The following is a 16527-nucleotide window of genomic DNA, read 5'->3' as shown; positions in this document are numbered from 1 at the left end:
GATCAATACAGTTTGTCTAAGTCTAAGTCTAAGTCTTGGGCAAGATACTTTTCTCAAGACACTGGTGTAAACGTAGCTTAAATAACGGGTTTCTTAATATATAATTCACTTCATTTCAAAGTGTACAAATCTGGAAAAAGGTAAATAAAAGTGACATCTTCTCAGTATACCTCACTGATATAGATCCCAGCTTCGTCCTCGTCGTCGGTCCTGTAGCAGATCGTCAGGCCCAGCTTCTCCTGGACGTTGGCTCGGTACAGATCTACCTCCTGTCGACACATATTTAGCTCACATTAACGTCAAGTAAGAAGTCAAACACATTTGTCACGAACCATCGAGCGGGAAAGTGTCGACTCTGAAACGGAGTGAGTCAATCACAGCAATTAATCTCGCCGCTAAACACAGAGCGTCCATTGGCTTATTGAGAGGCTCGGTGACAGAATGAGGAACGATGCGGCGAACAGAAGGCCGACGTGGTCCTGCTTCCACTTGTCAACACCTGTAATCTGATAGATCCAGGTACCGATAGCAGCCGTGTCGTTCTAAAGGGCAGGATGAGGCCTCCGTCTGGGGTCAACGCACAAAAGTGGGTCGAAGCTCCAGGATGTGTGTTAGCAAATACATATAGCATATTTTTAGAGCCATAGGGCGCACCGGATTAAAAAGGCGCACTGCCGATGAACGGGTCTAGTCAGGTCTTTTTTCATATAAGGCGCATTAAAAGGGTCATATTAGGATTTTTTTCTAAAAGGAAAATACTATCTTGTAGTCCACATACCATGTAATGGTGGTTCTTTGGTCAATAACTGAGCAGGATCTTTTAATCCGTGGCTCAATAATGCAACAACAACGCCCGAAATGTGTCCCGTACAAAAACGTCCGACCAGAACTCTCTAATAACTAAAGTTCCGTGGGTGAATAATGTAAACCCACTACAGTTTTTAGCGCTTTGATAGCTAGTCTACTGACAGATATAAGTAAGAACTTTACGCTACTATATATTAGAAATGGCAACGGTGGAAGATGAATGCCACATAAGAAGCTTATGACTACGGGGTCGGCACGGACTACAATGGCGGACGTGCGCACATTTTCAGGACTTATGCAGATCCCAAATACACATCAGCAGGTACCAGAAGGTAAGAAAAGTTGGTTTTGCATAATATTGCGAAACAAAACGCCAGATAATGTGTCTGCTAATAGGTGCCATTTTGCAGTCCTTATACACACACCATAATAATATTAGTATGTTTAATGCGCCGACAATCCATCAAGCGGTGCGGCTTCATAGCTTACCAAAGTCGTACTAAAAACATTTTGACAGATTTTTGAGTGCCGTGTGTAATGTAAAATACAATATTTAAAGTTTTGGTGTTGTTTACTTGAGTCATCTTGCAGTCTACACATATCTCTTATGTATGACTGCCATCTACTGGTCACACTTATCATCACACCATGTACCAAATAAAATTGCTTCGAGGTCGGTAGGCACAACCAGAATTATGCCGTACATTAGGCGCACCGGGTTATAAGGCGCACTGTCGATTTTTGAGAAAATTAAAGGATTTTAAGTGCGCCTTGTAGTCCGAAAAATACGGTATGTTTGCCTATGTGTTGAGATATAGCAATAAAAGTGTTTTATCCACTGAATACATTAGCAAAGACTTGCTGTATATAGAATAATTGACATTTTCAGCATAATTTAAGACATTAAGATTCAGATCACAAAATTGAAACACAAATAATTCAGTTTTCAAAAGAAAGCTTTGGTAATAAAGACAAGATAAATGAACCGCCATCCAATATTTTTCAATTATGGACACTTATTACTTAAGTCTAGCTTGTGTGCTACTCCGTGCTTATCTGTTGTGTAGCTGCTAGCTCCTAGTTTAGCTTTGGTAAACGACTTCACTAAAATACAAGGAAAAAACAACAACTTTGAGTGCTTTTTGGAGGACATTTAGATGTCAAGCAAGTAAACGTGCTGCTTGTATCGGAGCTTTTAGATGCAAGTCGATATCGTCCGATACTTGCTTTTTTTTGCAGCTATCGGACTGATATTAAAAATCCGTGTAGGGTCGGGACACCTCTAATCAATACATATATGAGACAAATAAATCCATAACATTTTACTTGTTTCAATGAACAAAATTGAACACACTAAAGATGGATGCCAAACTAACGAGCATAGCATAGTCACAGGATGTTTAATGGAACCGATAATAATCCAACTGGGAGAATCGCTATCATTAGACACTGTCAGGTCAGTCGATGTTCCGCTGCTCCCCATCTGCCGACCTGAACTTCACCTTCCCGCTCGTCCCCTCATAGGCATCACTCATTATTACCCATTGGGGGGTGGGTGACCCCAGGACTACATTATGGTCTCATCCAGGCATTGTTAGCGTGCATCAACAGATTCGTCACTGCTGATCTATTATCTGCGCCATCTAATTATCCGCCTTCCGTGGAAGACTTATGAGGCCCTGTCACTAATACGGAACCATGTCGCCATTGTGCATCTGCTGCAGCAAAACCGGGGCCACTTGAGTCCTGTCAGGACTCCAAATCGGTAAGTATTGGGCCATTGACTGGAGACACAGAGGCGAGCCGTGGCTTTTATGGAACAACAAAGCATTTGTTGATGTTGCGTGGATCAGTGATGTGTGGTCAGGTGAAGCCCATTATGAAGAATTAAAAAAACAATTTAGAAAACTGCTGAATTTGCACATGACCTAATTTTACCTATCGTTCACAATCATTATGAGAGACAAGAAGACAAACATTTTTTGTCTTTTTCACTTTCTAACATATAAAAATCGTCACGTTCTAGGTGGCTAGCAATGCATCTAATGGGAGCTATCAATTCTACCTAGAGATGTGCGATAATATTGGACTGCCGATATAATCGGCCGATAAATGCTTTAAAATGTAATATCGGAAATTATCGGTATCAAAAAGTAAAATGTATGACTTTTTAAAACGCCGCTGTATGAAGTGGTACACGGACGTAGGGAGAAGTACAGAGCAGTTGCGTCTCCCAGTCATACTTGCCAACCCTCCCGATTTTCCCGGGAGACTCACAAATTTCAGTGCCCATCCCGAAAATCTCCCGGGGCAACCATTCTCCCGAATTTCTCCCGATTTCCACCCAGACAACCATATTGGGGGCGTGCCTTAAAGGCACTGCATTTGCGTGCCGGCCCAATCGAATAATATCTACGGCTTTTCACACACACAAGTGCATGCAACGCATACTTGGTCAACAGCCATACAGGTCACACTGAGGGTGGCCGTATAAACAACTTTAACACTGTTACAAATATGCACTACACTGTGAACCCACACCAAACAAGAATGACAAACACATTTAGGGAGAACATCCGCACTGTAACACAACATAAACACAACAGAACAAATACCCAGAACAAGAGCATGTCCCAAATTCCAAGCTGCTGTTGTGAGGCATGTTAAAAAAAATAATGCACTTTGTGACTTCAATAATAAATATGGCAGTGCCATGATGGCATTTTTTTTTTCCATAACTTGAGTTGATTTATTTTGGAAAACCTTGTTACATTGTTTAATGCATCCAGCGGGGCATCACAACAAAATTAGGCATAATAATGTGTTAATTCCACGACTGTATATATCGGTATCGGTTGATATCGGAATCGGTAATTAAGAGTTGGACAATATCGGAATATCGGATATCGGCAAAAAAGCTTTTATCGGACATCTCTAATTCTACCTCGAAATCATTTAAAAAATGCATTCAAAAACCGCCAGCAATACTTCATTTTTGTTCCGTAACCTGTATAATAACCAAGCTGGAGCAACATTGTTATCGTAAAACTACTTTTCCAGCGTAGTAACACATCAGGCGTGCTACGGGAAGAGATAAGCGAGCTTCCAAATGCACAACACTGCATTAGGACAATAATCTGTACTGACTGTGAAAAACATCATCATATTACAGTATCTGTAAAGTATTAGCCCACATTTCATGTTTTGTTTGTACTGTAGTTGCAATAACACTACAGTACATGATTATGATCAATCATTAAAGTGTGACTCAATCGGTGGACAGTTGTGCGTTTGGTCCAGCTGGCCGGAGACATTTGTTTTCCCGGTTTATTTGGGTAAGCACTCCATTCATGTCAAAATAGCTCGTCTCCAAGATCCACATTTATAGAGTCGTCACTTTCACCTCACTCTCTCGGCTAACGTCTGCTCCAATGTCTCACTATTCCTTCGTGCTCGCTTCCAGAACCAGCAGTTCATCCTCTGTATATTCAGCTTCAAAAGACAATGTGTTCTCGTCTCTCATAATGATTGTGAACGACCTGACAAGGTCGTTACTTTGAGATTTTCCCCAAAATGATCCCCCTCGTTGCAAGTCTTGAGTTGTGTGTCGTAATATATACGGTATATCGGCTTTGCTCAAGGTTTTTTTTTCTTGGTCTCAAATTAAGCCCCCTGATAGGAGTTTAGTTTGGGACTTTTTTCCCTTGCCCTCCTCCCCCGATGTTTACCATTTTTCTTACCTTTTTCACGCCCCCGTAGCGACCCGATCCATGTTCCCGTTCTGTCTACCCTGTAACTGTATGTCTGATTGTTAGAATACTTATAATAATACTAATAATAATGGATTGGATTTTATATCGCGCTTCTGTATTATTAGATACTCAAAGCGCTCACAGAGAAGTGGGAACCCATCATTCATTCACACCTGGTGGTGGTAAGCTACATTTGTAAGCACAGCTGCCCTGGGGTAGACATGTATATATTATCACACTAACTTTAGTATGCTTAAAGTCCGGTGCTTTAGTTAATAGCTATTGTGCTCAAGTTAGACTTTTCTAATCTATGCAAGGACAAAACTTCTTGTCTGAGGGCTGGCCTCAGCCACAGATGTTATCTTTGTTTTAGACTTCAACGACCTCAACGAAGATAAGATGACAGCACGCAGACGAAGCAGATACTTCAAGGACCTCAACGAAGATAAGATGACAACACGCAGACGAAGCGGGGACAAGGTGAAATCACAAGGCCCCCAGCGCATTCCGTCACGTACTGTGCGTCCTGGACCTGCTTTGCATAATATATGTGACCACTCTTTTTAGAGGCGGCCTCAGTGATGTTGACTATGGAACTCTGAATAAAAAGAGGGACGCGGGAGCTGAACCTTAGAGCGTAGGGCGAGACTGTGACTAAGTGTTCAGCTCCATGCGTTCTCCTCATGAGCTAAATTGAACTCTGTCTCTGCATGATTCCTTGCTTCTTGTCTGATTAATAGATGTCATCAGTGTTTGAACCTGACACTGATCTTGGACAGGTTTTGTACTGAAAATTTAATTTTGTTGCACTTTTTTAGTGCAATGACAATAACGATCCATCCATCTATAAGCAAACTGTATTGGCACGGATTTGAGTGCGATAATTTCAAGTTTAAAAAGTAATTCAGTGCCTCGACATGATGCTTACCTCATATTCTAGCTCTTCACGTTCTATGTCCTGATTGATGCCGTCCAGGAAGTCATTGGGGTCAAAGTATTCATGCCCAGGAGGATGCCTGAATAACGACAGAATGAAGGACAAACTGAAAAATGGAATAATCATTTTTAAATGGGAAAAACATCACATCTTAATTTAATTTGGTCCCGGATTGGAAAATGGAACCAGTCAGGGAGCACGTAGTATGAAGTCTATGCAGACATCTCATTTGAATCAAAAACTGCAGAGCCACCCAGAGGCTAGTTAGAAATTAATAAGCTCCGTTATTAATTTGACAAGGAAATCAATTAAAACAATCACAATTATTCCTTAAAGTCAGACTGCTGCTGGCCAAAAGGTATAACATGTAGCCAGACTCTAAGACTCCAGGACCTGACACAGGAGACTATGCAAATGTCCATGAACGCAACACTAGTTAATTTCCCCGTGTGCCCGGGGGGAGTTGTCGACTCCTGTGACAGGTACGTGTTCCCATCACAGCTCAAACACATCCGGTGTGATCACAGCCCCGCAGGCGGGGAAGAGATAATAAGGTGTCACGCTTCCAATTAACGGTCTGTGTGAAAGGTGTGTGTCGGAGTGCTAAGTGACCTCTTAAACACAGCACAGGCATGCATCGAGTTAAAATCCTGGCGACCTGACGCATATTTTCAATTCCACGCTACAATTACTTTTTTCACGATTCCATAAACTGAAAGCTTTGATTCGGTATCAAGAATGGGAGCATCGATCTAATCATCGATTGTATCGACACCATGGTAAGCATTGCTATAGAGTAGGGTTCGATACTTTTCGGTACTTTTCTAAATAAAGGGGACCACAACATTTTTTATTATTGGCTTTATTTTAACAAAAAATCTTAGGGTACATTAAACATATGTTTCTTATTGCAAGTTTGTCCTTAAATTAAAATAGTGAACATACGAGACAACTTATCTTTTAGTAGTAAGTAAGCAAACAAAGGCTCCTAATTTAGCTGCTGACATATGCAGTAACATATTGTGTCATTTATCTACCTATTATTTTGTCAAAATTATTAAGGACAAGTGGTAGAAAATTAATTATTATTCTACTTGTTCATTTATTGTTAATATCTGCTTACTTTCTCTTTTAACATGTTCTATCTACACTTCTGTTCAAATGTAATAATCACTTATTCTTCTGTTGTTTGGATACTTTACATTAATTTAGGATGAGACCACAAATTTGGGTATCAATCCGATACCAAGTAGTTACAGGATCATACATTGGTCATAATTTAAGTCCTCATGTGTCCAGGGACATATTTCCTGATGCTAAAAAAATATCAATGTAATCATAGTAGTATCGACTAGATACGCTCCTGTACTTGGTATCATTACAGTGGATGTCAGGTGTAGATCCACCCAGGGCGTTTGTTTACATTGTGACGCCGGTGAGCTACGGTGTGTAGTGAAGCATGTTTAGCTATTCCTCGTCCTGCAGGGATGATACTTGTAAGAAACTCACTTTATTTGTCGCCATGGAGACCAGGATTAGTGATTTAGAAGTAGTTACAACACTGCAGACTGCGGCTGGACGTTAGCCGCTAGCTCGCTAGCCATGTCTTAAAGCACCTCTTCCTGAGGGCGTTTCAGTGTTATAACTTCACCTTTATCGTTAGTTTTTAAGCCAAAATGCGTCCGTTCTCCCTTTTCTGTCTACACACTGTGTCTGCTTGTAAGTACTCTGTGATTGTGCACTGCCGAACATGCTCCTCTGCTCATAAACCAGCAAATATACCAGTATCGGTATACCATACAACCCTAATATAGAGTGGAACCTCGATTTACATATTTATTTCACTTCTGACAAGTTTATTTCCACAGTTGTCGTACATTGTGCAGGAATACTTGAATTATTATATATTAAGATTCCATTAGTGATTATTTTGGTCACAAAATAATCCCAACAATATTGTTTATTGGTAATAATTTGTGGGACAATATACATTGTACAGCAAACTGTATTATTGGCATGACTGTCAGCGCATAGAATATTGGATAATACTTTTTGCCAAAATTGGTCATTTTTCACAGGTATTTTAAATAAACAATAGGACTACATCTCCATTCATCCAGCGGAAGGCAGGGTACACCCTGGACAAGTCGCCCCTGTCATGTGCAATTGTTGTTGATTAGCTGAATCACTGCGGCATTTGGTACACACCTTTTGCTGACTGTGCGTAAAATTGAAGCGAGACTGGTTGAAAACCACGGCCGCCATTAATCTAAACGGGCGGGATTTAGGAACTAATTGTCCCTAAGTCCATGACCATTTGTGTAATGACTATGAAACTGCACATATCTGAGTTATTGAGATTTTAATGCTCGGAGGGTAAGTGCACGTGTGTCAGATGTGTCAAGAGATAACTTATTGCAACACAACAACATAAATAAAGGCTTGCTACCACTCAGATTAAAATACCAAATTGGCAAACTACACATTCTACAGGGGATTTAACTAGGGATGATGCTCGAAACCGGTTTTCCCGGTTGTTCGATAAGAAAAGAACCGAGTCCTCTGACTCGAATCCCTTTTTGAGAACCGGTACCCGTTATCGAGACCACTATAGTAAAGAAAAAGAGTTGGTTCTTTATTCGAATCCCTGAGAACGAATCCCTTCCCACAGGAAATGCCCTGTGGGACGGCAATGTTATGCCCATTTGATTGTAGACTCTTACTGACACCTTGTGGCGATATGCAAATACTACGCGTCATTAGTTTGGGCACTTCCGGGTTGGCGAGTCAGTTCAGTTCATGAGACAATTGAGAAGTAGACAAGTTGTGTTAGCTCCTACAAACCTTGGAAAAGATAAGTCTGTAAGTAAACTGTTTAACTTGTTTATATAACTCAATATTAGGGGGAAAGTGTTTCAATTTGATAGTAAGATGTCTATTGAAAAACAATTTTTGTGCACTGTTTCTATGGATGTTTTGAGGACTTAAAATGTCTGCCAGTCGTGTATTTCCACCATCGAAATAGTTTCAACACTCAGAAGTATTTGTTTGATGATACTACTGTATATTTGTGTGAAGCTAATATTTACATATTGTGTATTACATTTCAGTATGTTAATTGAATCACATAGCTTATACATTTGTCATTGTGTGTATTTCAGTTAAAAAAAAAACAAATAAATAACAGTCCAGTGCAAGACAAAAGTAAAGATAGGAAAAGACAAAGCAAGATCAACAACAATAGAGAGCCTAAATGGATTAATTTGCTTTGGAACTTTATTAGACGTTTTGGATTGTTTGTTAGCTGTCTGCCAAGCTGTATAACCTCAACACGTATAGTGAGGGCAGAACAGGCAATATGCAATTATTGCCAGGCTTCGCTCTCATGTAAGGGAAGAAGAATTGTTGATTGATGACTGTGGTGTTCTTAGTGTCATAGTGTGTGTAGTTAGTATGTTCCAATAGCAGCAGAAGTGCACTTTTTGGAGAGCTGTATTATTTTCAGTTTTGTGCCCAAGGGACTGATTTTATTTAACACTATGTTATTATTTATATACCTATAGTGATCACAGAGACAGGTTGTTTTTGTTTTACTGTATATATTTGTTTTTCTGAAAAATAGCACTTAATATAGTTTAGGTAACAACAGTCAATTTTTTTTTTAGGGGGGTAACAGTCAATATTTATTTATTTATTTTATTTTATTTTTTTCTTATAAAATAAAAGTGAGCTTTTGTTAAACCAAATATTGTGTTTTTTTCCATATACAACAACCTATCTGGAATCGATAAGAGAATCGATTCGATAAGAGGATTCGATAATGGGCTTGAACTCGATAATTTCTTATCAAACATCATCCCTAGATTTAACTGACGTGTTATGCATTACCCTGGCAGAGGGTTGGCACTTACGCGTCTGGAAGCAGGTATTCCTCAAGCACGGTCAAGGAGGGCGACGACGGTTGCTGCAGCTTGGTAAAGGTAAGGGGCATGATGTGCTGCAGGGTGATTTCTGTCTGGGTACTGATATCTGACATCTGCGTGTCGCTGGTAGGGCTGACCACTTTGGGCAGTGGGGCCCGGCGCAAAACTTGCACCATGATGGGATCCTTGGCGGTACGGAAGGCCTCCACCGCCTGATCGTGAGTTGCTGTTGAGAGATCTTTGCTATTGACCTGAAAGAAGGAGCACAGAAAAAAAAAAAAGTGAGGTTCACATTATTTTTACAGAGCTGAAAACACGATTTGTCATGCAAGATTTATCATTCATGATCATTACAGTCATTTAACTGTACATTACAAAACCCCAAAACCGGTGAAGTTTTGAACCTTTTCAGGTGGAATTCTTTCCCATTCTTGCTTGATGTACAGCTTAAGTTGTTCAACAGTCCGGGGGTCTCCGTTGTGGTATTTTAGGCTTCATAATGCACCACACATTTTCAATGGGAGACAGGTCTGGACTACAGGCAGGCCAGTCTAGTACCCGCACTCTTTTACTATGAAGCCACGCTGTTGCAACACGTGGCTTGCTGAAATAAGCAGGGGCGTCCATGATAACATTGCTTGGATGGCAACATATGTTGCTCCAAAACATGTATGTACCTTTCAACATAATGGTGCCTTCACAGATATGTAAGTTACCCATGCCTTGGACACTAATACACCCCCATACCATCACAGATGCTGGTTTTTGAACTTTGCGCCTAGAACAACCCGGTTGGTTATTTTCCTCTTTGTTCCGGAGGACACAACGTCCACAGTTTCCAAAAACAATTTGAAATGTGGACTCGTCAGACCACAGAACACTTTTACACTTTTCATCAGTCCATCTTAGATTAACTTGGGCCCAGCGAAGCCGGCAGCGTTTCTGGGTGTTGTTGATGAATTGCTTTCGCTTTGCATAGGAGAGTTTTAACTTGCGCTTACAAATGTAGCGACAAACTGTAGTTACTGATAGTGGTTTTCTGAAGTGTTCCTGAGCCCATGTGGTGATATCCTTTACACACTGATGTCGGTTTTTGATGCAGTACCGCCTGAGGAATCCCTCAAATGTCCGTCAGGTGGTACATTTGTGGTGTGTTCAAAATATTTTGGAAACATACAGTACATGTAATGCAAATATACATGTACTAAAAGTTTCATAATCTTTGAAGCAAATGGTCAGTAACTTATACAAATTTTTTTTATGACGACATTGGTATTTCAGGATACGAGTGCCCGAGTATTTCACGATAGCTGTCTTTTGGCTAATTGTAATGGGTTAAGCTGCGAGTAAAAATTCCGGTGACGAACCTCCCAACCACTAGGTGGCGTAGAAAATGCCACAGTGCCAAATGTCAATTCGTAAGATCTGACCAAAACCTCAGATGTCTTACCTGCTAGCATTAGCTTATAGCTATAGATTGATATAATTTAGTTTTTCCAACAAGTGGAATGAAGTAAGTGAGTCAAAAATGTGTGTAGCCTATTGTTGGATCGCAAGTGCCCCCTAGAGGGCCGCCAAAAATTGTTTCTTAGCTGTGGTCTGTATGGGCCGCAGCGGTACTCGGTTGTAATACACTTTTCCACCACTTATGGCAGTAATGACAGTATTAGACACACACAGTCTGGCGTTTAAAGTCATAGAGAAGTTTCTAAAGCGCAAAAATTATGATTGAAGTGGGGAAAATGTATTTTCATTTGCACTTTAATCTTTTTGATAGTTTAATTAAGAAACATACATCAATAGTATTTCTTTTTTAGTTAGAATTTTCCTCAGTTTTGATGAATCCCTTCTTTTGTGGTATATTTGATTAGTATTTATTTTTAGGTTTTTATTTTTTAGGCTTATCCTGTTAAACCAATGGTTCTTAACATGGGTTCGATCGAACCCTAGGGGTTCGGGCTCAGGGGTTCGGCGGAGGTCAAGACACACCCGACTCATCAGGTAAATAAAAACTTCTCCCTATCGGCGTATTACGGATACGGCAACAGCTGAAGTCAGACTGATTTGCAGGTGTGTAATTTGTTGTGAGTTCATGCACTGTGTTGGTTTTGTTCTTTGAACAAGGTGATGTTCATGCACGGTTCATTTTGTGCACCAGTATAAAAACATGGTAACACTTTAGTATGGGGAACATATTCACCATTACTTAGTTCCTTATTAACATGCAAATTAGTAACATATTGGCTCTTAACTAGTCATTATTAAGTACTTATTAATGCCTTATTCGGCATGGCCTTATTATAACCCTAACCCTCTAACCCTGGCCCCAACCCTCTAACCCTAACCCTAACCAAATAACTCTAAATTAAGTCTTTGTTACTTAGAATATGTTCCCCTGGTGTCCAAAAAAACCCTAAATTAAGTCTTTGTTACTTAGAATATGTTTCCTATACTAAAGTGTTACCAAAAACATAACTTTGTCTTGAATTTGAAAAAAACAAAACGTTTTCGGTGAATGCGTATATGAAACTGGTGGGGTTTGGTACCTCCAACAAGGTTAAGGACCACTGTATTAAACTGTAAGCAAGTTAGATTTAGTTATTGAATATGATTACAATCATAGAAATAATTTGTAAGCTGCGGTACTACTGTATGTTTATTTCACGGTACGAGCTGTGTCACCGAAATAAATCAACTCTATCCTGAGGTGCTACTGTATTTACTTAAGACATGAAACCGCCTTGAACAGAGAATATTCTGCTTGGGTAACGAGTCATTACTATGTGAGGTTATGTTACAGAGTCAGTGTCAGACCAAACACAACACAACTTTAATTAAGTGTACCCTTTCTTGAATTAATCAAAAATAATTAGGTACATGAATGGTCTTTAATTTAGCAACGTCCGGAAATAGAGTATTTAACCTCCCGTCACAAACGTTGGATTGTGTGCCATCTATTAACCCTAGAAGATTAATTGAAGTAAAAGGTTCTTGCATAGAGGAGAATAACAGATGGGACTTGAATCAACCAACATAAGAACTCAAAGTTCACGGTTCTTCAAAGGGCTGATATCAGTTAAGTGTGTAATCAGACTAATAGTCGTAAATGAACAAGTTTATATGGGTTTGAAAGCCAGAGCCCCTTTTGCACTTTACCCAGGAACTAAGCAACATGTGGATGGTCTTGAATATACTTCCTTTGCAGGGCATGGAGAGATCAACATGACTACTTTAAGGATTGATGCTTCTGTAGCTACATCAGCTTGATTGACATACATTTTCCAGCAAAACACAAAGGGCCACAGGAACCTTTTAGTTCCAGGGAACAGAATCGCCAAGAACTAACAGTTCGGTGCCTCTCGCCCAAAAGTCCGCTGCCCAACTCAACCATGACCCTGAACAGCAAGGGATTGGGGTATAGGTGGAAGTTACAGCTCAATTATCATACAAGTGGGTACAGAGTTTCCATGTACAAGCCAGGTCAACCTTTTGAATAACCACCTGCATATCATCTAAAACTTTGCTCCGGTTACGACCTTGAGATCAGATTTGAATCTTGCTCTATTCCTTTGTTTACCATATTCTTATTCTTTTGAGTGTGTGAGGTATCTGACCCCCGATTGTTATTTGCGACCCACAGCCGGCCGTGGTGTTGCACATCAGCTGAGGAATACAAGCTCTTTTGTGCTTTCTTCCCTCTGCATGTTGTCTCCAGCAGTCAAACCTGGTTGCCAGGAATCCTTGAGCTACTTGAAGGCGGTGAACCCGAGACAAAGCCTTTAGCCCCCTTCTTCTGTTGGGCCTGGAGCATTCTGCTTCAGTGCTCTCAATGGGGGGAGTCTCCTCCCAGCTGTGGAGGGGGTCCCACAGCCTCTATTCACTCCCCTCACCTCTGACACAGAGCGCTGCTCTGCGGCACAGTTGGGAAAAAAACCCACAACACTCCTCCTGACACAATACACGCCGCATCATCGCCAGAGAGTTGTCAAAAACTACACTATGGTGACCCTGTGTAGAAATTGAAGTACAGTTGTTTGAAAATCATAGGTGATGTATTTCCAAGTAAAAAAAGTGGTAATGATCCAACGCAAAATGACTTCTTGACCTCAGGCCAGGTTCACCTTGGAGATGCACTTGAGCTGACATAACGAACCGTGACTGTCATGCAGAAATGACTCTGACAACGTCTGGTGCTTCCTATCAGAGAGGTCTCTGTTAAATCAATTTAATGACAAGAGGGCAGCATGGTCCTACTTAAAGGAATACTAATTTGTTCTCAATCACATCACAAATGCTTTGTTATTGGCAGTTGAGGCGTTTACGCAGCTCTGTAGTGGTGTTGTAAATCATTGCCAGTCGACCAGTATCTTCATGTAACAAACATGTATCATGAAAAAGACACGTATCCAATAAAACCAACTTGTACCGTCAAGTAAAAGACCCATATGTCGTTAAAACAGGCTTGTAGCCCTTTGAAATTGGCTAGAATTTGCTAGTGACACTGACCAATATCCCGATGCAGTAGCATACCAGAGCCTCAATCCAACAGACCAGAATTCCCATGAAACATAGTATCCTTATGGAACAGAACTGTATACCTCTACAATCGACTTGTATATCAATTTAATAGCATGTAACAGATCATGCGTAAGACCTACCTTATCTTCATGTAACATACTTGTATCCCCATGAATACGATATGTGTACTCCTAAGGAACAGACCGATACCGGTAGAACAGGCCTGCATTTCTTTGAAATCAGCAAGAATTTGCATGTATACCTATGACACAGACCAGTACCCTGATATAAAAGATCTGTATCCCTATTTAGCAGACTTGTATCTACATCTAACAAAACTAGATCCTCAATGCAACAGACATGAGTCCCAATGCAACAGCACTGTATCCCTATGAACCATGCCGTAGTACCCTTATGGAACAGAACTGTATACCTCTACAATCAACTTGTATATCCATTTTATATCATTTAACAGAACGTCATGCATAACAGACCAACAGTATCTTCATGTAACAGACCTGACACGTATCCAATAAAACCAACTTGTACCATCAAGTAAAATACCCATATGTCGTCAAAACAGGTTTGTAGCTCTTTGAAATTGGCTACAATTTGCTCGTGACATGCCTATGACATTGACCAATCTCCCGATGCAGTAGCTGACCAGATCCTCAATGCAACAGATGCCACAGACCCGTATCCCTATGAAACATAGTATCTTTATGGAACAGAACGGTATACCTCTACAATCGACTTGTATATCAATTTAATAGCCTGTAACAGATCATGTGTAAGATCTACCTTATCTTCATGTAACATACCTGTATCCCCATGAATAAGATACGTGTACCCCTAAGTGACAGAACTATACTGGTAGAACAGGCCTGCATTTCTTTGAAATCAGCAAGAATTTGCATGTATACCTATGACACAGACCAGTATACCGATGTAACAGATATGTATTCCTATTTAGCAGACCTGTATCTACATCTAACAAAACTAGATCCTCAATGCAACAGACATGAGTCCCAATGCAACAGAACTGTATCCCTATGAACCATGCCCTAGTACCCTTATGGAACAGAACTGTATACCTCTACAATCAACTTGTATATCCATTTTATATCATGTAACAGAACGTCATGCATAACAGACCAACGGTATCTTCATGTAACAGACCTGACACGTATCCAATAAAACCAACTTGTACCATCAAGTAAAAGACCCATATGTCGTCAAAACAGGATTGTAGCCCTTTGAAATTGGCTAGAATTTTCTCGTGACATGCCTATGACATTGACCAATCTCCCGATGCAGTAGCAGACCAGATCCTCAATGCAACAGATGCCATAGACCCGTATCCCTATGAAACATAGTATCTTTATGGAACAGAACGGTATACCTCTACAATCGACTTGTACTGTATATCAATTTAATAGCCTGTAACAGATCATGTGTAAGACCTACCTTATCTTCATGTAACATACAGTACCTGTATCTCCATGAATAAGATACGTGTACCCTTAAGTAACAGAACTATACCGGTAGAACAGGCCTGCATTTCTTTGAAATCAGCAATAATTTGCATGTATACTTATGACACAGAGTAGTATCCTGATGTAACCGATCTGTATCTTTATATAGCAGAGATGTATCTACATCTAACAAAACTAGATCCTCAATGCAACAGACATGAGTCCCAATGCAACAGAACTGTATCCCTAGGAACCATCCTGTAGTACCCTTATGGAACAGAACTCTATACCTCTACATCCATTTTATATCATGTAACAGAACATCATGCATAACAGACCAACAGTACCAACAGTATCTTCATGTAACAGACCTGTATCCCCATGAAAAATACATGTATCCTATAAAACAAAGTTGTACCTTTAAGTAAAAGACCCACATGCTGATATAACAGGTCTGCAATATTTTAAAACCAGCTACAATTTATATGTATACCCAGTGTACGACACAGACCAGTATCCCAATGTAACAGATTTGTATCCCTATGTAGCAGGCCGGTTATCCCCATCCAACAAAACTAGATCCTCAATGCAAAGACAAGTTCCGGTGCAACAGTCCTGTATCCCTATGGAACATACTGTAGTACCCTTATGGAACAGACCTCTGTACCTCTACAATTGACCTGTATATCCATTTCATAGCATGTAACAGAATGTCATGCATAACAGACCTGCAGTATGTCTGTGTCTTCCGTAATACACAGGATAAACTATGACTAATGTAGTTGAATAGTGCCTAAAAAAGGTACATTTTGTTTGCTCAAAACAGAAAGGTATTGTTAGCAACCCAATTACCTCCTAATCCCTTATTGAAGAGAACTCAAACCCTATTCAAAAGCCAACGTTTCTACTACATTGTTGGGCAAACACATGCAAAATAGTGCGTTTGATACTCAGGGAGAGAAAACCCTGGGAAATTCACCCAATAGGTGAACATTTCAAGAACAGATGAATGCTTTCCTCTTCTGTCTGAACAAACTTCTTAAGTGTTTTCAGACCCTTATTTTGGGGAACTGTGTAGCAGCTTGAGTGTGGGCCATTTATCTTGAAAAGCACAG

General features: G+C 40.2%; 1 protein-coding gene across 5 annotated transcripts in view; it reads right to left on the bottom strand.

The window, feature by feature from the left end:
- pdzrn3b (PDZ domain containing RING finger 3b) overlaps positions 1-16527 on the bottom strand; it is a 251137-nt gene that overhangs the window by 13874 nt on the left and 220736 nt on the right. For all 5 annotated transcript variants that reach the window (XM_062045800.1, XM_062045807.1, XM_062045815.1 and 2 more), the window contains 3 exons: positions 9408-9670; positions 5488-5575; positions 171-269 (listed from right to left, as the gene is read on the bottom strand). In XM_062045800.1, the coding sequence (XP_061901784.1) occupies positions 171-269; positions 5488-5575; positions 9408-9670 (450 nt within the window). The remainder of the gene's footprint in view (positions 1-170; positions 270-5487; positions 5576-9407; positions 9671-16527) is intronic.

This window comes from Entelurus aequoreus, linkage group LG01 (assembly GCF_033978785.1).
Source record: "Entelurus aequoreus isolate RoL-2023_Sb linkage group LG01, RoL_Eaeq_v1.1, whole genome shotgun sequence".
NCBI lineage: Eukaryota > Metazoa > Chordata > Actinopteri > Syngnathiformes > Syngnathidae > Entelurus > Entelurus aequoreus.
The sequence above is the reverse complement of the archived record's forward strand: the minus strand, read 5'-3'. Positions and strand labels throughout refer to the sequence as shown.